This window comes from Aulonocara sp. 'chitande type north' Nkhata Bay, linkage group LG7 (genome assembly GCF_057382095.1).
Source record: "Aulonocara sp. 'chitande type north' Nkhata Bay isolate Kocher_YH1m ecotype deep benthic linkage group LG7, A_spYH_male_GT1.1, whole genome shotgun sequence".
Taxonomy (NCBI): domain Eukaryota; kingdom Metazoa; phylum Chordata; class Actinopteri; order Cichliformes; family Cichlidae; genus Aulonocara; species Aulonocara sp. 'chitande type north' Nkhata Bay.
Genome location: NC_141350.1, coordinates 66,397,100 through 66,422,629, shown reverse-complemented (window position 1 = coordinate 66,422,629; position 25,530 = coordinate 66,397,100). Strand labels below are relative to the sequence as shown.

Genomic DNA, 25,530 nt, shown 5'->3' with positions numbered 1-25,530 from the left:
GAGGCCTAAACAACATTTCTGATTGAGTAACTTGGTCATAAAACCCTAATGTATCGAAAGCTGGTTGTATTTACTTGTTAATAAATCATATTTGCAAACAAGTCAAGTTCAAACAAAAGTTTTGAGGTGGGTGGACTTCTGTCCTCACAGGCAGAGCTATGTTCCTGAGATGATCATGAATAGCAGTCAGATCCAATATTCAAACAGGCGCTGCAGCACTGAGCATTTAGATCAGTCTGAACCTGAGCTTGTGGTTCACAGTGAATTCACATTCACATTATATATGTGGATATAAAATGGATATATGAGAGAAAAAGCATCAAAGGTTCACTTAAGAACCCACTGGCACAGCCATGAATGCTGTCAGAATTTAATCTTACCTGTTCAGGTCAGCAAGAGCTATCATGTGAGCAGATAAAGAGGAATTTGAAAAAGAAAAGTTTAATTGTCTCGGGTGATCCGTCCTTCCGTCTAGCCCATTACTGTAATGTTGATTTAACAAAATGCAGCCTACTGTTTGACCTGTTGGGTTAAAAAAACAAGTAACTCAGTGACTAATCGCTGTGTGTTATCTTCCCAGCAGATGGGTTCAGTCTCAGCTTGTAAGTTGCATGTGTGTGTACCTCTGTGTGTGTGTGATTGCAAAGCCACTTCAGCCTGACTGCACCAGGAAAAGCATGCGGTGTTGTCCTCGATCTCACTGCCACTCGAAATGTTTCACTGTCTGAGCTTGATGATCTGTGTGAACTGTAAATGCCTATGTGTGTTTTTTCAGCACGTTGCGGTCGTTTATGGAGCCCTCTCAGTCCAGGAAGACATTTCTTTTCTTATTTAAAAAAAAATCTGGTTCATAAAGATTAAGAAACCAAACCATGTTTGAGACTTTGGGGTTCTGTATTTGAATTTTTGATGAGTGGCTCGTCCACGTGCATGACTGTGTGCATGTTGGCATGTCTTTTGCTTCTTCTATTCCTGAATTTATGTGAACATGAACAGATTCAAACGAACCAAATGTCCAAGGACACAGAAAAAAAATGAATCCAAATAGCAAAAGAGACATTTACAACAATGGGTAAAAACTTATGAGATTAAGTGAAATCCTCAGGTTTATTTTCTCAGTTGTGTTAATGGCACCACGTAAGTACAACACTAAGATTAACATCCTGTGTGTTATTTTAAGTTGTTAAATCTGACATTGTGACTTTTCCCCACAGAACTCAAATCTAGCCATGCTTCACATTAGGCAGGCTTCACCTCTACATTAAATATTGTCATTTATGTCCAGTGTTTGATGCATTTTGCTGCATGTTGGAAGCACATTTTATGGCTCTTTACCAGAAGAAATTATGCAGTGTCATTTTTTAATTTAATTTCAAACAACAGGCTTTCACACACACAACACTATAACTATATATAAAACAGTAACAAAAGGTGTGTGTGTGTGTGTGTGTACTTTGATGTTTGACCTCTGAGGTCAGAGATACACTGCTCCTGTCCTAAAAATCGGACCCCTGAGTGCAGATTAAAAAAACAGCAAAATTGTCCAGGTCAGCTGGATGAGCTCTGTCGACAGATGGTACCAGTGCTGGTGTCCATCTAGGGCCAGTTTCATTTACTTAGACTGGGGAAACAAGCATTACCAGTAAGAATGCTGAATAATGCAGGCCCTTTGAGCCTGTACACTAAAGGAAAATCGTCACCTCCCACAGCAGATCTTTTACTCTGTGTGGGCATTTTGATGGAAAAGTTTGGGGATAAATAAAAAGAACATGGACTGAAAATCAATACAGAGTAATGCAGAGAGATGATTTTGCCCTTGAATTCAAGTTTTCTTCAGAGTATAATACATTTTCTCAGTTGTTGCTCTTCATCTTTAACCCAGTGACTCTGTCAATTTTATTGTAGGTGTATGTCCTTAAGGTAATGTAACACTCTATAAATTTATGTTCTAAAAAGCCACATTTTTCCATCATCCTCTGACTCTCTGACGACTCGTGCGGTTTGATGAAGGCCAGCCACCTCAGCGCTGTTTGTCTGGGACTGGGAGGTCCAAGGCCAAACCCAGAGCTGAGCTTTAATTAACACATTCATGAACTGCAGCAGTGACACAGAGAGAAACGTGTTCATCCGAAAGGAAAAACAAAAGGCGTCATACTTCTTCTTCTGTTTCAGATCACAGAGAGAACAGAGTCCCTGAACCGCTCACTGAAGAAAAGGTGAGGATCTTTATCAGTATCCTGATCAGATTTACATATGCATTATTTCACCAAATAGAAATATTAAAACTATTAAAATCTCTTAAATAATTCAACCTAATAAATGGTGTTTGGGCTCATTATCCTGACAGCATGCAGGCAGCCTTTTTTTAAATTTATTTATTTATTTTTTATTTATTTATTTTTTTCCGCCTCCTATAAAACTGTATATAAAGGATGGAAGTAGTGAGTGTGATATAACACTCTGGACTCTGCAATGTCAGTTCTTTGGCTCCTTTTTGTTTGTTTTTTGTGGGTAGAAACAAAAAATGCCACAGTTACACCAATCTACACATTTTAGCCTGTTCACCCAAGGGATTGCACTTTAGGGAAGTTTACATCTGCAATGGTTGCATCTTTATATAATCCTTTGTACCTTAGTTGTTTTTGGCATTCCCAACACACTCTGATTTTCATGCTATCACAGTGCTGCATAGTCAGCAATGTCCTGCTAGAAGCCTGAGACACAGTCTGACAGGTAGACAAAGAGCGCAGCTTGATTTCAAAGTTTCTACTGAGTCAATCAGGTCAACTGAGTGTTATCTGAATGCTACCTTAATGGAAGGATACAAGTCAAAGAACTGTGGCCTTTATGTACAAATGAGCTAATCTTGAGTGTAGCTTCAGTTTGAATGTTGTTCAGAATCTTCCAGATCAAAGAAAAATGCAGAATTTTTTATCCAAGCATCTGAATAGTGGAGGAGCATGTGATATTCAACTTTATCCACAGAGAGTCAAATTCAGATGTTATCAGATAAAATACGTGTCTACATATTTTAACGGAGTTATTTTTTCTGACTAGCTATGCTAAAGCTAAGCAAGTATTTCCACTGATAAACTTGAAGAAGTAGCTAATCCTTTTGACGTAAGTGACCCGCTTCTTTTTTCAGTTTTCTGGCTGCTGGTTAACTCTCCACCGTCTGAACGTAAACCCTGATGAAAAGGGTTGGAGGTGACCTCTCCACCTCTCTCAGTGCATCGCCTTTCCTAAGCTGTGATTTATGGCTCCTCTTAACTCTGTCCAGATGCAGGCGGCTGTGTTTTCTCTCGTGGTTAGTGAGGTATGGTGGCTCCAGGCAGTCTGCAGCAGGATATTATCAGCTCTGAGCAGGAGGAACGTTTCTATGAGGATGCTTTAATTTACAGACAACTGTGTGTTCAGAAGAGGTGTGATGGCATCAGGCAGCTCAACCTTTGACTCCCACAGTGTTAATGCCTGCAGAGTACTCGTGAACTGTAAATTGCTGAAGTTAAAATACATAGTTAATTACATGAAGCAAGAAACTTACAGGCTGGGCAGAGGTGGTACAGAAAATGAGAGGTGTAACTGTGAGTGTGTGGGTGCTCATTTGAATTTAGTCTGCGATTAAAGCAATTGGAGGAGTTGAAAGGTCTTCCACACCCTCTCATTCATACAAAGAAGTAAAATGATGGATTTTGACCAGTTTACAGAGCAGCTGGACTTAAACGGTTGTGGCAGCAAAGAATGGGAGTCCCGATGAAATAAGAGCACATCATCTGCATAAAGGAGAATATTATGTTTGGTATTAGAAGTTTACTATCTTTATGATTGCACATAGCAGTTTTATGAATAGTGCATAGAGAAATGGAGAGAGAGGACATCCTTGCCTGGCACCAATTATGAAGAGTGAAGTTTTGTGAATTTAACCCATTTTACGTGAGAATACGCGCTTCTTTTGTGGTTCGGACTCCTTCTGACATTTCTTTGGAGGTGAAGGAACACCAAAGTAATTGCTTAAAGGAGCTTGCTTCTTCAACATCTTTAAGAGTTCTAAACAAATGTCTGTCCTCCTCCAGAAAATCTTATGGACACAAACGCGCATTGCAACTTCTTATCTGGTGCGCGTCTTTTATTTTGACAGCGAATGCGCATATGCGGACCACGTATGTGCAGCCCTGCTCATATCCAACCGTGCTGATAAGTGTCTGCCTTTAATGAAACATGTCTGGTCTGGATGGATGAATGCCAGAGGGGCTTTTTCTAAGCAGGAGCTTTGCTCATGTGTGATGACTGCAGTATTGTCAGGAGGGAGGATTCCTGGAGGTAGCCATACATTTTTTTGATCATCCTCATAAATTAAGTCTGGTACATCTTGTGTCATGGCCAGAGGTGTATAAGTTCATAAAAACCTCTGTAAAGGATTTGTACTTATTTATTACTACGTTTGTGTAGTGGTTTTAGTGCTACGGACATGTGGTTTACTACATAGCTGAAAGTTTGAATTTAACATCTAGACTTATTGACAGGTAGAAACTTTCCCTCCTTAAAATTTATTGCAGAAGTTAAAACTAAGTGACGGCTTCCAGCTATGACAACCTCAGCAGCAGCCTCTGATGTTTGCTCAGCTGCATGACATCATCAGGTCAAACCTCCTTTTAAAAGCGGGTGTTGCCCCATGATGGCGCCTCAGACATGTCAAAGTCAAAGATTCAGATGATAAATGAGTTTTTCCCTCCTGCCATGAAAGAATAATGTCAGAGCTCTTATCTGAAGCCGGGGAAAGCCAAAAAATAGGGAGGAGGATCTGCTGGATCTGCAAAGACCACAAGACAAAAACATTTCAGACAGACTTTAATTTATTCAACCGCAAATCCAGCTTTGACTCAGTTTCTGGAGCCAACGTGAGTTGGTCTGACCCAACGTTTTTGATCTTGATTATAGTGTGAACATGGAAAACTGGGAAGTTGTAAAAATGTAGACACAGACAGACACAAACTTTATTTTGCAAATGCCTCGGAGGTTCTAAAATCATCAGGTGAACCATGAGGCCAAACCTGAGAGCCACACGTTTTGAACTGACAATATAAATCAATCAAATTTTAAGGTTTAAATATAAAGGTCATATTTCAGCTTAATGAAATCCTGCTGCCATACATTCTCAGACTGGACTAGAGCTGTCACAATAATAGATTTTCACAGACCATAACTTTGGTTTAAGTGTGCGTTGTCTTTTTTGGCCAATTTATTCAAATCAACGTACAAGTGTGTGCGCTGAGAGAGTAGGGGAGACCGGGGATAGTTGTAACATTTTTGACATTTCTGTCTGTAGCTTGGAGCTCTTTTAAGGTAATGGATTCAAAATGTAATGCAAAGTATTTACATGTCTCTGCTATTAAATAGTGCAGCTATTTTCTCTGCAGCACAATTACCCATTGCATGGTATGCTCTCAAACACAAAGAGTGAAATGTTACAATTAACCCCATAGTCTGGGTTAGTTGTAACATACCCCGGGGTGAGATGTAACACAATGAAATAAGGGTACTGACAAAATCTTAAGATGTAATCTATTTTATTCAACACCTGAATGCACTTATAAACATTTATGTAGCTATTTGTGTGTTTGTGAGTGTGTGTAGGAGTGTGTGACAGAGTGCAGAAATATAGATTTTGAACATACTGTAACAAAAACTTTTCACCAACTGAATTTTTCAATAATTTTGGTTGGCCTTCATTGAGTCTTCATTGGCTCGGTGGGGATTATAACCGACAACTCTTGCCACATTTGAACATAATAATTAACCTGAAAAAATGTAGCTGTGCACCAGCTTCATCAAATGAACTGTATGTGTTTCTGTCAAGTTTTTAATCACCATCAGAATCACAGTGGTGACAGATGTATGGCTGTCCTGGAGTGCAGGCCTCATGAGCCCACAGTGCACAGGTCAGGCACTTAACCCAAGCTTCTTTTGGCTTTGAGTTATTGAAGTTTTCCATGCACACAATACAGAAATTCTCAGCAGCATCTGAGGAATCTGTGTTGTCCTGTTCAGTGTTATTCATTTTCTGATTTTTCTTTCGTGATGTGGAAAGCTTGGATTGTTTTAGGTTTGTGGGAGTGGATTTGCCTTGTTTCTGGCACAGCCTCTTCTTTGGAAAACTTATTTTCCTGCTTCTCTGGTCTGCTTCAAGGGCCATCTTAACTGGTGTATCAGTGAGTATTGCTGTTTGTTTCCTTTTTCTTCCCGTTGAAGGGGTTTTTCTAGGTCCAGCTTTTGGTAAGGGTCGCACATCTTCTGGGTTAAAGCCCAAGGAGGTCTGTGGGTTTTCATCACAGCCTGATGAGGGAGCAGCTTGGAGGTCAGTTGGGAGACTGGAGATGTGAGCATCTGGAGGAGTGGTCATGTCGTCAGCTGTAGGACTGGTGAGATGAGCAGCAATAGGAGCGGACTGTTGGTCAGCTGGAGAAATGTCCATATGGACTGCTGGAGAAGGACGATCTGTGACCTGTGATGGAGCAAAGTCACTGTCCTCAAATATGTTTGGATTGTATGGCCAAATTCCACAGCACTGGAATCCAGCCTGTATATTCTTTGGTGTAGCTGCTGCTGGAAGTGCCGTCCTGACAAGACCTGGTATTTCATATATTGTTATGGTCTTTCCTGGATTCATTCTCATCCAGGAATCACTTGCACTGTTCACCATCTTTTTCAGTGGGCCATAAACACTCCTGTCAAGTGGTTGGAGTTTGTGACTGCAGTGAGGGGGAAATGTGAGCATCACAATTCCATTGCTCTTGCAGAAGTCAATGGCTGCAATTGACAGGTGTGAACTGTGGTTATCCATGAGAAGAATCACTTTTCTTTCATTGCTGACCTTGGTGTGGTTTGCAAAGTGCTTTAAAAAGATGAGGAACTCTGTTTCTTGCATCCATCCTGACTTATTTCCACTGCCAATACTTCCTACTGGCCCATCTCTGACAAAGTGGTCTGCATAACGTATGCGTGGGAACACAAACATTGGAGGAATTGTGTTGCCAATGGCATTAACTGCACATGCAAGGGTGACCAGTGAACCTCTCTCTGCCGATGTCATTGCACCAACTTGTTTAGTGCCACGTTTTGCAATCACTCTGTCTGGGGTTTGCACAGTTGTTATGCCAGTCTCATCAATATGTCATTTGCTGTTAAGGTGTGTCTCTTTAGCACTTCATCAAATTTTTTGAAAAACATTGCTACGTTGTGTTGATTAAAACTGGTGGCCCGTGCCAGACTTGTAGCCTCAGCACTTCTAATGGACAAAGTTGGGTTTCGTTTCATGTAGGCTGAGAACCAGTCTGGTCCAGCCCTTGAGAATTTGTCCCATGACTTTGGATGTTTGCATCCATGTTTCACTGCAAGCTGATATGCCAGTTCTTTTACCTGTCATTTTAATCACGAAATATGTTAGTATTTCTGATATACTATATTTTAAATTGCTACCATTACAAATTTCTAACTTTCCCTTGTCTTATCCTTTATTGCTTCCTATCTGCTTACCTCACGTGGACATAGTCCATAAAATGCATCTGCAGCTCTCATCAGGTATTCTGTTAATTCCTTCTCTTGTTCATCAGTGAAGACCTTCTTTCCACTATGGTATCCTACACGTGGGAGTTCCATTGATCCCTGCTCTTCCACCTTCTTCCTCTCTTTACAAAATCGGTGCAAAGTGACATGGCAAATGCCATACAATTTTGCCACAGATCTGGTGGACTTTCCCTGATTTCTAACATCATTTGATGCTCTCTCCAAAATACTGAGAGGCACCCCTCGGTCAGTCTGTCTTTTCCATGACCTAGGCATACTGTAATTCAAAGAAAACAAAAAAATATGAGTTAAAGTAATAGTGGGGTAAGTTGTAACATTTGCATGGTTGTTACAACTAACCCAGGCTGTTGCTGTTACAACTGACCCAGACTCCTATAGCCACGATCTAGCTCGCATTACAGCTAACACCTAAAACATTAGCACTAAAGACATGCACAGAATATATCCCCATAGACATACAAATAACATAATTTAAGTTTGATGAGTTTAACTGCAAAGCAGTTAGTGCTATTAGAAAATGAAATAAAGTCAAAAAACTTACTTTTTGGCATACAAATTAGTTTCTTTCTTCTAAAATTGTCTGTGTTTGTCGAAGGGTGCTGATTTTTCACCAGTGATAGAAGAACTGAATTGCGCATGTACAGAGTGAATCACATGATTTGAAACTTAGCCCTGATTGGAGAAATTAGAAGTGTTACAACTGACCGACGTTACAACTATCCCCGGTCTCCCCTACAGGAAGAGTTGTCACGTTTTTTTATTTTATTTATTTATTTATTTATTTTTAAAAAAAAATCATATTAACTGCATTATTGACACCCCCAATATCCCATTTTTCAATATATTGATTATATTGATGCCCGGGAGCGCTTTGATCTAAACATACATAAAAAATTAGCACCACCAAGTGTTAGGACGTGGTCCGAGTCCGGAAACAATGGCATGGCGACTCCGGAATGGGAAGGAGTTTCTGCCCTTCCTAATCAAATAAAAGAGTTCAAGTTTTTCAGGGACTTGTTCACAATTGAGGAAACTCCTCCTAGGTAAGATCTGTTCAAATGAGAGATCTGGAGACCCCCAGTTAAACCCGCAGATTATATCTCTCCTATTGCTTGGGAAAATCTTGGTGTGGCCCAGACGAGCTGGAAGAGTTGGCCATGGAGACTGTGCCCCCCTGTGACCCGGATAATCAGCAGCAGACGATACATGAATGACAGGATCATAAAAATAAAGTTTAGAGTTGAAACATTTTAATTAGTTTACGGTAGTAATGCTCTCTAACATAGAAAATGTTTATTTTAAATTTAAGGGAGCAATCTATTAAAATTAATGTGACGCAGACTCCGTGTCTCTGGTTTTAATTTCCTGCTGCTTTGTGTGACTCAGTAACAGCTTCAAGAAGACGCAGCCTCTCCTCCTGACATCCAAGATCGACGACAAGCTGGAGCAGTACGCCCACGCTGTGGAGGTCAACACACACACACACACACACACACACACACACACACACACACACACACACACACACACGTCTGTGACTCTACTTGTAACCTCAAATAATTTCTCAGCTCTCCAGGTCCATCCCTCACTGTCACCAGCCGCTCCTCAAACAGCTTAATGATACCAGTATTCACTGGCAGGTCGCTTAGCATTAATATTTTATTGATTTTCAAGGTTTACCGTCTTTTTTCACTTGCTTGTTAAGACCCCACAGACTCTCCTCGTGTTCACATGAAACCTCCACTCATGTTTCTGGGAGACATGACGTAACCATATTCAGTCATGACTTGTACAAAGACGCATGCAGACAGAGGGAGCATTGATGAAGCTAATGAATGTTTTCATCAGCCCCCGAACCACAACCCCCCCTCCTGCCCACAGATATCTATCACAGCCTGTTGGTCTCATTCATATCTGCCTCGCTGCAGTGTTCATTACAGGCACGGCCTCACAACAGACTGACAATTATCCTTTCTGTTGGTTAAGCGTGAGAATGGCACAAAAATAAAAAGTCATTGAGATAATTTCGGTACAATATGCGGAAAGCATTGACTCGTCAGGATAATGTTTGTGCACTAGTTGCTTCCTTCCTCTGATTTGAATTTTCTGCAAACCCTCGGGTGTTTTCCGCAGCGAGAAGCGCATGATGGTTGCTCTGCTGCAGGTTTGAAACTTTGCACTCACATTGTTTGGACTCAGCTGGGGGCAGCAGCAGCTGCTCTGACCCTTTTTGTGCAGCGGCCACAAACCTCGGCAGCACCTGGGCGATTACATCACCCGCACATATTTTCAATTGTGCGTGTAAAACGGATGCATGACAGGAAAACGTGGTGATCCCAGCTTTTTATTTTTATCTTTCCATTCCTCGTTTTCCTTTTCACCTCAGGTGGTTCCCATGCTGATTTATAGACTGCAGCACAAGAACAGGTTTAACAAAAGAACATAAATTAAAGGTTTGCAGGAGAGAGAATATTCTCACCATAAATCTTTTAGATTGAGATTACACCTGTGATTCACATAAATCTGCCTAAACTATGTCATTTATATAAACCACAATTTGAATGCGGTTAGATGTATATTGCAAAGAAACATAGCATTCCAGCTTATTCTAGCAAACGTTTTTAACAAATACACCCTCTCTGAAATAAATTCTAAGGTTTTAAATATCAGGACATGATAATAAGATAAGATGTCAATAAGATGATGTTCATCTTTCAGCCTTGGATGCTGCCACTTGTTGCTAACTGTGAGGTTTGTCTTTGTGCAGAACTCTCAGGAGGCTCGGGCAGTGAAGGCATCACTGAATGACCTGCCCCAATCACCTGAGGTTGTCGCTTCCAAGAAGAACCTGTTTGAGGCTGGAGAGGCCTGGAGCCAGAGTCCCAGCAAGGGAGCCACCTGCAAGGTGAGAGGAAACAATCTAACGGGGTACCTTTAGATTTCTGCTTTGTTTTACATTCATGTAAATGCATGTAAAGCTATGATCTGTGGTATGTAGTTAAAGCAGAGCCAGTTTGACCTAAAAGGAACTTCTCTTGGTCATTTTAATAGGTAATCACAAGCTTTTTAGGGGGTTTAAGGATGACCATAAAGTTGCTAGCATCACATTAAAACACTGCACTTTAGAACCAAATCCCTTTTGCTTCACCCGATCATGCTGTTTTTCTGCATGTGCTTGTGGAGGATTATTGAAATTTTTACCCATTTAAAGCCTCTTTGATCGTCATGTTTGTCTGACCTAACGGCTAAAACCTCACGTGTTTATTTAAAGTCTGGCAAACAGATCCATCCTCACCTGTTTCATATGTTCTGTTTTACGGGAATTCTTTGATGTGAACGGTCAAACAGGCGCTTGTTAGTGAAACAGAGAGCGGTTATTATGGGCTAAAAATAATTTGTCCAAGCTTTGATTTTTCTCAGCAGGTCATGAAGAGAAAAGCGAAGAACCAAATTAAGGGAGATATATTTATTTATCAAACACATATTATGGATATTACAAAGGAGTTTTCATCGAATTTATTCTGCAGGTCCAGCACTGACTGCAATTTAATTACACCAATTAAACATTTTATATCTTAAAAAGAAGCAAAATTACTGCTAAAGTGAATTGAATTGTCATTTTTAATTTTTTATACTATATTTTTAATATGTATAATAATCACATTTAATTTTATCCACCCAAGGAAATTAAAAATAGATATTTTTTACTTTAATTTTATATTTAAAAAGTCTAATACATTAACAATTTCATAAATGAAAGAAAATTAATGTATTTTTAAAGATACATTACATAAAAAATGTAATCTATTAAAAATAATACTTTAAAAAATGTAAACAGGCCATAATTTAAAACTTTTGTATTTTACTTAATTTTTCATCTATCTTTTCTTCATATTTTCTTATCATCATCATCATTATTTAAATATATTGCTGTATTGAAGGTTTATTATGCCTCTCCCTTTGAGGCATGTTTTGCCTCCACAGAGCAGGACGCTGTTATCCAGCTAAATGAACCTAGTTTGCTTTAATGAAAGTGCGGAACAACTGAATAAACAAAGTTAAATACTCAACTAAACATCTGAGTTTAGCTGAAGATGAAAGTGAAACGTTTCATCCTGTTTGTGCTTCATCAATCAGGACACTGAGGGTCTGAAGGTGGGCGTGGCCAATCTGATCAATCAGTGGGTGAAAGGCCCCTCAGACGGCAGCAGACAGCTGAGCAGCAGACCCGCTGTAAGTCACATTCACTCTAACAAGAGTGGTTTCAGATGTTAATGATGCTTCTGCAGTTTTGTTTGGCATTCACAGGCAGCGTGATTGTCCTTTAAGCTGTTTTTTATGTATTCAAAGGAAATCTGTGTGTGTGTGCGGTTTTAAGGAAAAGAGCAGCTGCACTAAACTCGCCTCTCCTGTGTAATAGCTGAGCTCACAGTGATGCGTTCAGGTGCAGTTTGCGATGTGAGGTTTCCCTCTAGTGGCAACGTCAGAGATAACTCTATATAACAGGATTTCTCCATTTCCTTTATCCTAAAAATGTAAAATAAATCAGGAAATTACATAAACAATTCAATATTTAGAAACGACTAAGAAAAAAAGCAATAAAAGTATGTCTTTTCCTTTTTTATGTAAGTGGAATGCAAATCAAGAACAGCTAGATTTATTCAGTCTATGCACCAGATTTCATGGAAGACTCCTGAGCCATGTTTTTTAAAAAACAAAACAGGATCTGAGACCCGGAGATGTGATGCAGAAGAAGAACATGTGGGAGGTCATCGGAGACTCGTCGGGGAGGCCCGGACAAAACATGAAGGTATAAACATAGAATACAAGCACAGAAGAGTCTTAAATGTAAAGTAAAGCTCAATTAAGAATAATTTCTTTGCATTTACCTCGCTTCTTTTGTTATTGTGTACATCAGAAGTGTTCATTGTTTGGTCTATATAACACTGGAAAAGGATATTTAATTTAAAAAAGTCCCTTTCACAACTTCACGGTACAGTTATCTGATGCCTGAGTTAGTCAGTTTTCTCATTTTAGAGAAACTGGCACATCATTCCTCATCTAGTGTGCTTTTTATAAGGGAAGAACACTTCAGAGGCCTCCACCACTCTCACCTGGTGGAGGAATCATTTTTTAAAAATGTCATCAGTGATGGTGATATGAAAATCTTGACCTGGATTTTCATCTTCAGATTTCTAATCTGTAAAAAATATTCAAAATGAGCTCTTGCTTATCTCCTCAGAGCTCAGCGGCTAATAAAAAGTACAAATTTGTCGTCACTGGACACGGCAAATATGAGAAGATTCCTGTGGACGACGAGAACGAAGGGACGTTCACCAATGGAAAGTCGGGTAAGATCACAGACAAGGAAGTAAAAGACTAAGAGCTAGCTGTCTCTTAAACTGTGTACCACCGTTCCTACAGATATGATGACACAAAGTCCTCTGAGTAGCAAGATGGTAAGCACTCTGTTCTTACTCTCAGTGGTCACCATCTTGACTACAGAGCACAAAGGGAGCCTGTTTTCAGATTGGATTGCTTGGTTCAGTGACTTTCATTAGAGAATTTGCTGGCAGAACAAAATTAGTAGCATTTTTGTATTTAATATATGTGCAGTGTGCAGCCCTGGCAGTTTAAAGTTTATTCTACATCAAAGCATCATTAAACTCTAAGCATTGATTCCACTATGATGCCTGAACCATCTGGCGAGCTGGCTGATGCATGTAAGCGTGTGAATCAGGGTAAAGGGTAAACTGCTGATCTGTTGTGATGTTCAGAAGTGTCTTTCAGCTTGTGATCAGCAGGAAGCTGTTTCAGCTTGTCTCTTTTCTTCATTCAATTCATTGCATGACTTAAAAATATACTGATGTAATAATAATGTATACTTTATTGATCCCCGTGGGGAAATTCCTCTCTGCATTTAACCCATTCACTCAGTGAAGCAGTGGGCAGCCACTGGGTGCCCGGGGAGCAGTGTGTAGGGACGGTACCTTGCTCAGGGGTACCTCAGGGGAATCGAACCCCCAACCTTCATGGGGCCACCACTCTACCTACTGAGCTATCTCTGCCCCTGATGTTCCACGCTGAATTGAACCTATGGGCAAGAAAAATGTACATGTTGAGAAACATTTAAGTCAGACTGTTTATTTTTCATTACCTTTTGTGCAGGGCAGCAGTACAGCAAGCTTCACGTAAGAAAAAGAAAACAGTTCAAAGTGCTTCACTTTAAATAAAACAGCAGTGATAACGAAAATACAGCAACAGAGACAGAAGTCACAATTTGGTTTTATTATGAAATGCTAAGCTATGTTCAAACAGAGTAACCTAGATAGAGATATGAAAATGAAAAGAACTGAATTTGGTAGAGAAAGATTTCTTTTACATTTTCCAACTGTAGGAAAGTAAAAAATCAGAGCAGTTTTTATTTCCTGTGTTACTGTAAATAAACTGAACATGAGGGTAACTCTGCTTAAGATTTATTTTGACAGTGTCAGCAACTAAAGATGACTTTTATAAGCTGTACCTAGAATAATCAGTAGCTCCAACACACACGTTAAAAAGATCACTAGTGAAAGACTTCTCCTGACTCGGGCTGGACAAAAAACAAACAAAGCTTTTAAAATAAAGTTTGGAGTGCCTACCATGCATTACAGTCAAATCCCTTCTGTGCATCTTTACCTTTGACCTCACAGATCACTATCCCACTGACCTCCATCACAGTGGAGGCTGCTCTTCATCGTTCTTCAAACAACTTTCACACGCTTTTAGCTCATCAACCGTCTTTAAGTCACAGTAAAATTTAACATGTTGAGCTGAAAATCACTAAAATTATTTTATAGTAATTTGAACTTTATATGGGAATTATATTTTTCATAGCAAAGCCCAGTGCTTTATTTATGCAGCATTTACCACCGTATACAGCTACCAGTAAGCATGTGTAAAAATGTACTGCGGCTCAATATGTAACCTGTAAACATGAAAATTATAATATTAGTCAGATTTAAATAAACTCCCTCCAATTTGCCCTTTTTTTTTGTTAGATCATAGTGATTTTAAATTATCTCAAAAATGTTCATGGAGTGTGATTTTAAGAGGGTTTATTCGCAAAACACAACCATCTACAGCCTGAAAAACAAAATCATAACGAGAAGTCTTACCCTAAGGTAAGTAGCACCAGTTTGAATAAAACTGCATATTTGAATAATAATTGAACAAATTATGTATCATAAAATCACTTACATTTTATTTATTAGCCATAAAAACATATTTTTATTCACTAAAAGTTAATTTATTTTTCTAAGCATCCACATTTCTGTAATAAAAGTACCCTATGGAGTTTTCTGATCACTATTAGCAGTATGTTGTGGTTTTTACATACACTATAAGACCTGTTTCATGCAGTTAGAATATCTCAATTTTAATCTCTCTTAGGTTTTGTCCTTTTCAATACAGTTGGTAGAGTGAAGCCAAAGCCTAAATTTGTAGCAATGCACCAACAAAGCAGAAAAGATGAAAGCTAAGAACCAGAAATATAAGAACCATATTTTCAAAATGCTTTGCAAATGAAAATTACACTCAACACCCTGACCTTTTAAACACCTAACAGTAGGGGAGACCGGGGATAGTTGTAACGTGGGTCAGTTGTAACACTTCCAATTTCTCCAATCAGAGCTAAGTTTCAAATGATGTGACTCATCCTGTGCATGCCCAACTCAGTTGTGCTATCACATGTGAAAAATCAGCACATTTTGTCAAACACAAACAATTTAACACGAAAAAAAGTAATTTGTATGCCAAAAAGTAAGTTTTTCTACTTTATTTCAATTTCTAGTAGCATTATCTGCTTTGCAGTTAAACTCATCAAACTTAAATTATGTTATTTGTATGTCTATGGGGATATATTCTGTGTAAGTCTTTAGTGCTAGTGTTTTAGCCGTTGGCTGTAATGTTAGCTAGTTCATGGCTATAGGAGTCTGGGTCAGTTGTAACAGCAACAGTCTGGGTCAGTTGTAACAATAATGCAGATGTTACAACTTACCACACTATTACTTTAACTTATATTAAACAAGTTGGGGCAACGACATCAGCAGAGAGAGGTTCACTGGTCGCATTTGTATATGCGGTTAATGCCATTGGCAACACAATTCCTCCACTGTTTGTGTTCCCACACATACATTATGCAGACCACTGTGTCAGAGATGGACCAGTAGGAAGTACTGGTAGTGGAAATAAATCAGGATGGGTGCACGAAACAGATTTCCTCATCTTTCTGAAGCACTTTGCAAACCACACCAAGGTAAGCCATGATAAAAAGTAATGGAATTGCGATGCTGGTGAACAACTACATTTTTTCAGCTTCATTGTTATGTTCAAAATTGGTGCAAGAGTTGTAGGTTATAATGCCCACTGAGCCAATGAGGCCAAACTCAAGGAAGACCAACCAAAATGAATGAAATATTCAGTTGCAGAAAATTCCATAATTTGTCTTTTTTGGGGGGTTGGAATATGTTCAAAAGCTAGATTTCTGCATTCTGTCACACACACACACACACACACACACACACACACACACACACACATAACTACATAAATGGCTCTAAGTGCATTCATGTGTTGAATAAACAAAGATTACATGTTAATGTTTTGTTAGTACCCTTATTTCATTGTGTTACATTTTACCCCAGGATAGGTTACAACTAACCCAGACTATGGGGTTAATTGGAACATTTCACTCTTTGTGTTTGAGACCATACCATGCAATGGGTAATTGTGCTGCAGAGAAAATAGTTGCACTATTTAATAGCCGAGACATGTAAATACTTTGCATTACATTTTGAATCCACTACCTTAAAAGAGCTCCAATTTACAGACAGAAATGTCAAAAATGTTACAACTATCCCCGGTCTCCCCCATGTATGTTTCTTAATAGAAAACTCCACAGGGCACTTTTAAAATCTCGCTAATTCATAATCTAACAGTGTCTGTTTATTGTGAACACTTTGAAGAAAAGAACAAACGAGAAGCTCTTACAACACTTGGTGTGATGTCTCAATGACTTTAAGACAAAGAGAGCTCTCTTTCAAGCTAATCCACAAATACAGACATGTATGCTAACACCCTGACAGCCAGTCACACAAAGCATTTGTCAAGTATAAAGTTCTGACCGAAGTTTTCTTCAGCACTGCAGCAACAAGGGACTAAGACTCCAGACTTTTACATTGTTTCTGTGGCTAAGATTTTCTGCATCTGTACATTAAACATAGAATCCTGTTTTGGTTTTTTGTTTTTTTGTTTTGTTTTTTACACTTTTGTCTTGGCACTTCATCTTGGGTGTAGCTTAAGAAGTGGTGAACCCCCTTGCTGTTCTATTAAAGTCTTTTGGTTCCTCATCTTTACCTTTTCGCCCAATCAGGCCCATTTCAAATACAGTGGAAATTTTTGTGACCGGCCTCGATGCTGCCTCTTTGAGCTTTTTAGCATCAAATTTTGGACTGAAAAGCAGCACAGGCAACCTGTACGCGAATGACGGTATTTCTTTCAGCTCATCTTTTCCCTCTTCTTTCTTCTCCTCCTCACTTTTATTTAACTCAATCTGGTGCATGATGTTCTCCTTGGAAGAAAACATTTGGAAGAGGACAGCGTCCCACATTTGTGTCGCCTTGGGAGAGTCTTTGGTTTGGTTTTCATTTTGGGTGCTGGGCTCGTCTCCAGCCTTCTCCACTGTTTTTGTCTCCTTCTGGTCCTGCCCCGTGACCACCTTCTCAGAGCCTGTATCTGGGAATTTGGGCTCCGCCTGCTCCACCACCATGTGTGTCTTGAGCCTTGACCAACCGCTCGCTTTAGATTTCAATCCCTTCGGCTTTAATATGGCTTTAAGAAGAGACTCGCCTGCTGGTAGGCTCTCATCACTGTCCTTTTTCTCAGGTGCCAATTGATCTCCTGAAGGTGATTCTGTTTTCCTGTCCTGTTCTTTGTCTGCTACAGCAGCAGAAACCTTAAGCAGAGGAAATGCTGCAGTACTTGGCTTTGAGCCTTTAGGTGTGATATTAGTGACATTTACAGGTTTTCCTTGTTCCTTTATTTCTGCGACATCAGCATTTTTCTCAGGTATAGATTTCTGCTCAGCAGTCGGGACTTTTTCTTTACCTAGAAGCTTCTTTACTGCCTTCAGGGGATCTTGGTCTCCACCTTTAGGCAAAGGATGTTTGGTTTCAGGAGTCTTTGGTTTAGTTTCTTGAATAAGTGTTTCCACTTTCTCATTCTCTGCTGTTGAAAGTATAGTTTTTGGCATTTCTTGAATGATTGTTGTATCTCCTTTTGCTGCAACCAGACCAGATACAGTGCTCTTCTCTTGTGTTAACATCGCTCCAGGTGAGTCAGATGCTTGTGTAACAACAATAAAAGGGACTGGAGGTGTGGCAGCAACCTTCTCATCTCTCTGGTGGTAGTGAGCAACATTTTTTGGTGTTTCTTTGACTGTAGATGGCTCAGAGGGTTCTTGGCTGGGGGCTTTTGATTCTTCAGAGATCTCTCTTTTAGCTTTATCATCCTCTTTAGTCAGCGTAGTTGAAACTGAAATATCAAATGCTGGAGAGTAAGTTCTGATTCCTCCATAAGCAGCGTATTCAGCCGGTGTGAGTCCACGATAACCAGACTTTGACTTTTGAGACACTTGAGTTGGTGTTTTAGGTCTCTGAAAGCCTATAGGTGACCCACTTAAAGGTGATGTCCCATAGGTGGGTGTCTTTGGTCTTTTATAGCCAGGTGATGTGGTAATAAGTCGGGATGCCTCATATGTTGGAGTCTTAGCCCTCTGATACCCAGTCACTGCTGGTGTTATTGAAGTTTTGGGCTCTTCAGACCCAGTTGAACTCTTTCTGCTTGACAGCATGGGTTCCGACTTTGACTTTCTAATACTTGGTTGTATTGGTTTTGCTGAAGGCATCATGTCTGAGTGGATGTCCCTATTTAATGTTTGTTCAAGAGGCACTGTAGTCTTCACACTTTGGGAAGCAGATGAACTGCTTACCACTGTTTGAGGTGCCCTCGACCACTCTGACTCTACTGTGACTGGTGACACTGCAAATAAGAGAGGATTGGGTCTTGAGATCTCAAATACTGGTGTTGCAGCGCGGTTTACATGGTGCGCTGGTGTTTTAGGCCTTCCTGCTGCAGTTCTTGATGTTTGGAACTCATAAGTTGGTGTTTTAACTCTGATTTCAGCTGTTGGGGTGACTTTCTTGATTTCAGTTGTTGTTGGTGGGGCTCTTTTGATTTCAGCAGATGGCGTGACTCTTTTGATTTCGGCAGTTGGCGTGACTCTTTTGATTTCGGCAGTTGGCGTGACTCTTTTGATTTCGGCAGTTGGCGTGACTCTTTTGATTTCAGATATTGATGTGGCTGTGTTGATCTCCAAAGCAGGAACAATGGTGGCATTAATCTCTGCTGTTGGTGTAATGCCTCTCTTAATATCTGAAGTTGGTGTTGTTCTCTGAGTAGCTTGTTTTGTCTCAACTGGTGTCTTACTTTGAGGTAATGTACTACCAATAGCAGTTAATCCAGCTGTGTCATACACTGGTGGCATCCTGGAATTCTCGTAAAAGGATGTGCTTGCAGTGTACATCCTAATTTGAGGGACATCAAACATGGGTTTGGGTGATTTTGAGGGTTCGGTTGCTTTAAATGTTGGACGTGGACTTCTGGGTTTGACCAGTGGGGTCAACACAGTGAGAGGTCTAATCACTGGCTGACCCCCAGCTATTGTAAATGGAGTTGGACCTGGACTTCGAGGTTTTGAAGGTGCGGTTGCTACAGCTGTGTCCAATTCAGCAGCAGATACTGTCACCTCAGAAGCCAACAGCAGCACTTTGGGTGGCCCTGGCTGAGTGACTTGTCCCAGGGCTGCTGAGACTCCTTCAGGGTAAACTGGGTAAGAAACTGTGGTGACATGTTGAGAGTAAGAGTATGAAGGCATTGCCACTGTTGGAGGTGACATCCTAGCTCCTCTGCCATAAGCTGCACGCTGTGGGTATGGCGATGCCACATGCTGATACGGAAGCCTGATGATGAACCTTGGTGGCTGTTGGTTGCTGTAGATGCTCTGTGGTGTGTCTGGAGTGCGAGGTGGGGTGGAGTGGTCACTGTGCTCAAGGTCAGGGCTTGCTTCATTTACAGGGGAGAGGCTGGAGCGGAAAAGTGCGGTAGACTGTGATGCTTGAGCAGAAGCTTTTTTCTTGGCAGTCCTTTTGAGGAGTTTCTGAAGCCGAACGTTGTCCTTTCCAGGCTTGGGAAGCAGGGGTGGGGGGTACTGCTGGGAAAGCAGGCCTGGCTGGGTGACACTACCATAAGCGACAGCCATGAGTGCTTCAGCACCCTAAGGAGAAAAAAGTCACAAGCTGTCAAAAACTAACAAAGATTACAGCTCTGGACCTGTACAATACCAAACTGGTCCAGATGCCAATAAATAAATAAGATTATAATAATGGTTGGTTCCTCGTCTTTAGTTCTGACTGTAAGTCAATCATTGATTTAAATTCTGTTTCAAATATTTTTTATTGAGAGCAAGTATCATGATTGTAGTTTTTACAAATTGACATAACATAGCTTATGCTCCTTTTTTTCTCTAAACTAACAAGGCAAATAATTAAACAACACCAACAACAACAAGAAAAAAAAAAAAACAAAAAAAAAAAAACCCGCAGTCACCCATAAGGGGTCCCAATACCCCGGCTGTCGGCAAAAGGGAAGAGAAACAAGTAAACAAAGTTTTATATTTTCCCAAGGTATATAAGTAAAGGGTGCCAGATTAATTCAAAATCTTTTACATTGTCATTCATACTATATCTTATTTTTTCAAGGTGAAGAGTGTTTATAAGTTCAGTAAGCCACATTTTTAATACAGGAGTCTCATTGCCTTTCCAAAGCTGCAGGATCAATTTCTTTGCAATAATCAAAGCATATGCCATAAACCTTTTTTGAGAATGTTGTAAATTTTGTGTTTCGTTGGAAATCCCAAAGATGATTACTGTCGGATTTGGTTCAATCTTACTTTTAAAAATATTAGACATATAAGTAAAAATATCATACCAAAAACCCTGAAGCCTTGGACATAGTGCAAAACAATGTAACAGATTTCCATAGTGTATCTTGCATTTTTCACAGAGGGGGGAACACTCTGGATACATTTTGTGAAGTTTTTCCCTTGAATAGTGTAGTCTGTGTATATACACAGACTACACTATTGATTTAAATTCTGTCTTTAACATTGGTCATTGAGCTTTTTCTTTCAGAAATGTAACCAGACTCACAGCATTTTATCTTAACTTAACTTAAATTAATGAAGGATTTAGTAAGTTGGTCCTGAAAATGTTTCTGAAAATTGCGCAAATGGGAGTTTGACTGTTTTGCAACAATTTTCTTGTTGTTTTTTGCAGATTTATGTCACAGTGATTACTGAAATGGCGCTGCTCTTCAAGTGGTTTCCATCTTGATCTCACAACAATGTGCTGGTGATACAGACATCTAACACAAGTAACCAGAACCAGAAAAACTTTGTTAATACCTACAGGGAAACTGTTAAATAGCGGTTTCTCAAGATTGTGGAGGTTGTACAATTATACAAGAAAGCATCAGCTCAAGCCCAAAACCATTTGATCATTTAATGTTTATATTTAACCGATTTTCTCTTTCTTTCCATGTTTTCTTGCATTGCATTTCTAGTATTGTGTATATATCTGACTGTAAACTTTGCTATTTGTTTTTCTTCTCCTCTGCAGTTTTTGGTAAATCATAATTCAAGTCTAGTTGATCACTGAATGGTGATGTTTTGTGAAATATTAAATGTATGGGGGAGGGGTCCTATAGAAATCATCTACATTTTAGAAATTGCATAGAAGTGTTGGTTCACCCTTTGACGTGTTACATGTTCTGAACTTAAACCTTTGCTAAAGAACAATCTTGAAAAGAAGCTGGACTTGGGAGAGATTTGAAACACAGCTGACATTTGCTATCTTAATTTCACATTTACTGCCTCAGTATACACTTCTTCACAAAACCACTAGATGTCTACATAATCTGTTCCACTGTTTAACTTTGATTACAATGCAGCAGCTTGTTCTGCTTGCAGGAAGATAAAGGGGGGCAGTTAAAGTTGGTGTGTATGGGACTGATACTGCAATTCAGAAGACTAATAACATCCAAACTAAATGACATTTTTCACCTTTAATGTCCTGCAATGTTTACCTGTATGTGTTTTTAAGTCATTTTCTTGATTAAATTAAAATCTCTTTCTTTTTTTACTTGAGTTGTGTCTTCACTTTAGCTTAGTTTGCTGTTTATTGCAGTTAAATTTGGAACTATCACCTGAGACCGTGAATTCATCTGGAAAGTGTTTAGTAAGAATGCAAATGTGACTCTTTTTGCAACCACAGCAGTCACCCTCCGTTAGCCTTCTGAACAAATATGTAGTATTCAGTTTTTAATTGTTCTTTATTGTTCAGACTTGGAAGCTTCTCCAACGTTGCTCAGTAAAGTCTATAATTGGTAATAACACTACCATATAATTGGTTCACGTCCCACTTATGCCAAACTCAACACGGCTATAATGCAGGGGAGGGACTGTTTCCAGTCTTGGTAGAAATGGAATCCATGGGATGAGCAACCAGTTGGACAGGCAGCAGTATACTGATCCATTACTTATTACCACAAATATATTATCATTATTATTATTTACATTTTTCATTAAAGGCAATGAACAGCAAAAAATAACCCCTTTAACCAGAGAGCTAGCATGCTTTTACTAGCCACTAACCAGGCACCTATAGTGTACAAAGTATGGTAAAATGATATTGGGTTACTATAGACTACTAAGGTTTCAGTCTGTTTCAGAAATATTTTATTCCCAATTTTAGCAATACAAAGGTATTCCATTGGAGACAGATGGAAAAGATGTGCATTCTTAGCATATGAACAAGGCGTTAGTCTGGCAAGAGTTAAAATACATCAACTTCTCTCGAAAAGTTTTTCCTGTGCCTCAAACACTGATGTCCTGATGGAAGACGGATATTGGCAATTCAGGCTGAAACACCCACCCAAAGAATCAAGCTGAACTCCTCCTGCTCTATGATACCCCTTCACAGCTGATGCTGGAAGCCTGTTTCACAGCCTAATTTTAGTTTGAAGGCAAAGCGGACGCTGGCCAATCACCTGCTTTCTTTTTTTAAGACTCCTGGTTTTTTACAGGCCGCATCACTTTCCTAAATACAATAAATCAGAGAGCTGTGATGCGGATTCTCAGATGGAGTCTCTGCAGGACCAGCTGCCTTAAAGCCATCAGATACAAACTTGGTGTAACAGGAGAAGTGAGTAAGATGAATGTATATAAATGCAAGCTATATTTCTCCATTGACTGCAGCCGCGTAGTCTATTCTTAGTAAACTTACTGACTTACACAGAAATCTTTTCACAAAATTATATCTTTGTCTTAAAGAATTGTCACTTTAGTATTTTTTAGTATTTAGTATCTTTAGTATAAGTATTTTCAGAGTTCAACAGAAAGTCAAAGAAACGGGAAGAAACTGTCAATTTGTGACCTTAAAATCTTATAACTGAATCTGTAGATTCCCAATAGACAATACATTATTTACAGTTTGCTATACATCAATATCAGAGCTAATAATGTCAAGTTTATTATGGCTTTCATTCTACATGTTCAAGATTTAAGGTTATAAAATGTGGGGAGTTGCAATATGATAATTTTCATAGATGGAGGATAATGTGTATTAGTTTTAATTCACCTCACGTTCAGTTATGTAGTGCCAAATTACAACAACAGCCACATAAATGGGCTTAATACTGTAAGGTAAAGACGCTACATCCATAGTGTTGCCGGCGACTAAGGTAATACCGTCCAGTGTATTTAGACAACATGTTTCTGTGATTTTTTTTTTAGATTTTTAAGAACAATTTTGTCTGAATATAGAAAAAGTTATTACATCCAGGCCTTTATTTTATTGTAGTCTAACTAATTGACTTGTGTCATATAGCTTCATGCATAGATATTTCTTGGTAATAGTGATGCTAGAGAACATGTCATGGAGTCACAATAATCCTGTACATTCTCCAATGTCAAAACCAGTAGAATCAATAAATGGCTGATTTTTGGGTATCTCCCTATTATTTAGTGAGATGATTTACTTTGCACGTAGACTTTTCTTTCTTTCTTTAAATTTAAGAATTCAACATATTTACCTTGTGTTGGTGTTATTATTTTGAAAAAAAAAAAGGTTATATTTGCTTTCCCAGTCAGGCCATAAATCATAGTTTGATATTTAATACCAGACAGAAATGGAGGGCAGCTCCATCACATATCCTCTCATGTCTCACCCCACATAAATAAAAGCACACATATAGACGTGTATGTCTATATAGACCTTATGACATCACAGCTCCCAGACGCCTGATAGGGCCTGGGAAATATGTTGTCACTGAGAATGTCCAATCACATGACAGCACCACTTAACAGAAATGGATCATGAACCTCAGACTAGGAGATATATTTTCTAATGGACTGTTCTGTAGTTCTTTTTTAATTAATGGAAAATGAGACAGCAGAGTCGAGGTCAGCTTAAAATAAGATGCAGAAATGTTTTTGATAAGAAGTAATAAGAAGGTTCGTGTTACAAATAAAGCAACGCTGACATCATGAAGTCTGCAAAAACGAGTGTTTGATACCCTCAGTTTACTATGTGTGTCACCTCAGTGAAATGTAGGCCAGTGCTGGTTGTGTTTTAGACCTCCCACCCACCCTTGCATGCACACATCTCCCTGTCTGAACCTGCTGCCTGCCTGACACATGAGATGCTCACTGCTCCTTTTAAGGCTTTGGTAGTTTTGGTATTTGGAGTGCCTTCAGGATGCTAGTTCAAAAGAGGAAAGAGTAATAATAGCTGTGTAATAAAGGCCAAGCTGCTCCACAATGCCCTGCTTAAGCAAATGAATCCACCCCAAAAAGTCATTAACCTGAAGTTATGACGATCAATCACAGCAAACAGTGGTTTTTGATGAAAAATGGGAGAGCTTACCAGGTAAAAACTTGTTGCTGATGTTCAAAAGCACTCCAGGCAGGTTCCCCTTAACAGAACAGAGCACAGGTTCAAGCTCATTGTAAAACAGTGAGCAGCTTTATTCTCAAGAACTACACAAAAGAAGATAAGAGTACAGTCAATCTCATTGACCTCATTGCAGAAGAGGACAAATAACCGAGAGGACAGAGTGTGTTTTTGAAGCCAAAACAGTGCGTGATTAGCACCTAGCTCATCCCTGCTGGTGCTTTAATGTTGCACTGAGGACAAGAAAAAGCACCCTGAGCTCCCCAATCACATCAGACACCTTGGTGCCGAGTTGGGGGGGGTTGATTCTGCCTCACTAACCCTGCGAACAGTGTCCCTACGCTCTATTTGGAGAACAAAAGGCGTAATTATGGTGTGTTTACCTGTGCGACTGCTGCTTGGGGGGCGGCCGGCCGGCTGCTGCCTGCTTGTCCCAGCCCGGAGTGTCAGAGCGGCAGGTTCATGTTGAGCCCAACTCGACCCCCCTTCTGCAAATGGAAGGAACAGGCGCCATGATAATCCAAAAATAAATCCTGAGCCCTGCGAGCTGCTCAGTGACAGCAGCGTAGTTGTGACAGCAAGGCGAGCTGAGGCGAGATGCATCACTGACAGACCACGGCACCTTAGGTTTCACCACCTCAGGGCTCTAAAACTGGGGTCTGAGGGCCTCCCAGGGGTCCTTCAGGGGTGCACCAAAGGTCCAACAGAGGGTTGTGAAGTGTGCTCCCAAGAATAACAAATGCTTAACTTTCTATCAGTCTATTAGCATCCTTGTTGCTTCAAGGGTCCTTATTGATGGGACTTTTAATTTTTTGACATTTTTGAACTGTGTATGGTG

At 39.7% G+C, this 25,530-nt stretch overlaps 3 protein-coding genes across 4 annotated transcripts in view; 1 reads left to right on the top strand and 2 right to left on the bottom strand.

Moving 5' to 3' along the window:
* The window catches only part of lsp1a (lymphocyte specific protein 1 a), a 42,745-nt gene extending 20,870 nt beyond the window's left edge, over positions 1–21,875 (top strand). For both annotated transcript variants that reach the window (XM_086302054.1, XM_086302053.1), the window contains 7 exons: positions 2,173–2,216; positions 8,971–9,052; positions 10,352–10,489; positions 11,722–11,817; positions 12,308–12,394; positions 12,827–12,935; positions 21,018–21,875. In XM_086302054.1, the coding sequence (XP_086158180.1) occupies positions 2,173–2,216; positions 8,971–9,052; positions 10,352–10,489; positions 11,722–11,817; positions 12,308–12,394; positions 12,827–12,935; positions 21,018–21,040 (579 nt within the window). In that variant the 3' untranslated portion in view covers positions 21,041–21,875. The remainder of the gene's footprint in view (positions 1–2,172; positions 2,217–8,970; positions 9,053–10,351; positions 10,490–11,721; positions 11,818–12,307; positions 12,395–12,826; positions 12,936–21,017) is intronic.
* Positions 4,876–9,414, bottom strand: LOC147326715 (uncharacterized). The gene is made up of 2 exons (XM_086302055.1): positions 8,126–9,414; positions 4,876–7,840 (listed from the first exon to the last, which is right to left on the bottom strand). The coding sequence occupies exon 2, from the start codon at positions 7,088–7,090 to the stop codon at positions 5,861–5,863; it is 1,230 nt and encodes a 409-aa protein (XP_086158181.1). The 5' UTR covers positions 7,091–7,840; positions 8,126–9,414; the 3' UTR covers positions 4,876–5,860.
* Positions 13,713–25,268, bottom strand: prr33 (proline rich 33). The gene is made up of 3 exons (XM_086302052.1): positions 25,076–25,268; positions 24,666–24,714; positions 13,713–19,957 (listed from the first exon to the last, which is right to left on the bottom strand). Exon 3 carries the CDS (start codon positions 19,940–19,942, stop codon positions 16,922–16,924), a length of 3,021 nt encoding a protein of 1,006 aa, XP_086158178.1. The 5' UTR covers positions 19,943–19,957; positions 24,666–24,714; positions 25,076–25,268; the 3' UTR covers positions 13,713–16,921.
* Positions 25,269–25,530: the final 262 nt, after the last annotated feature.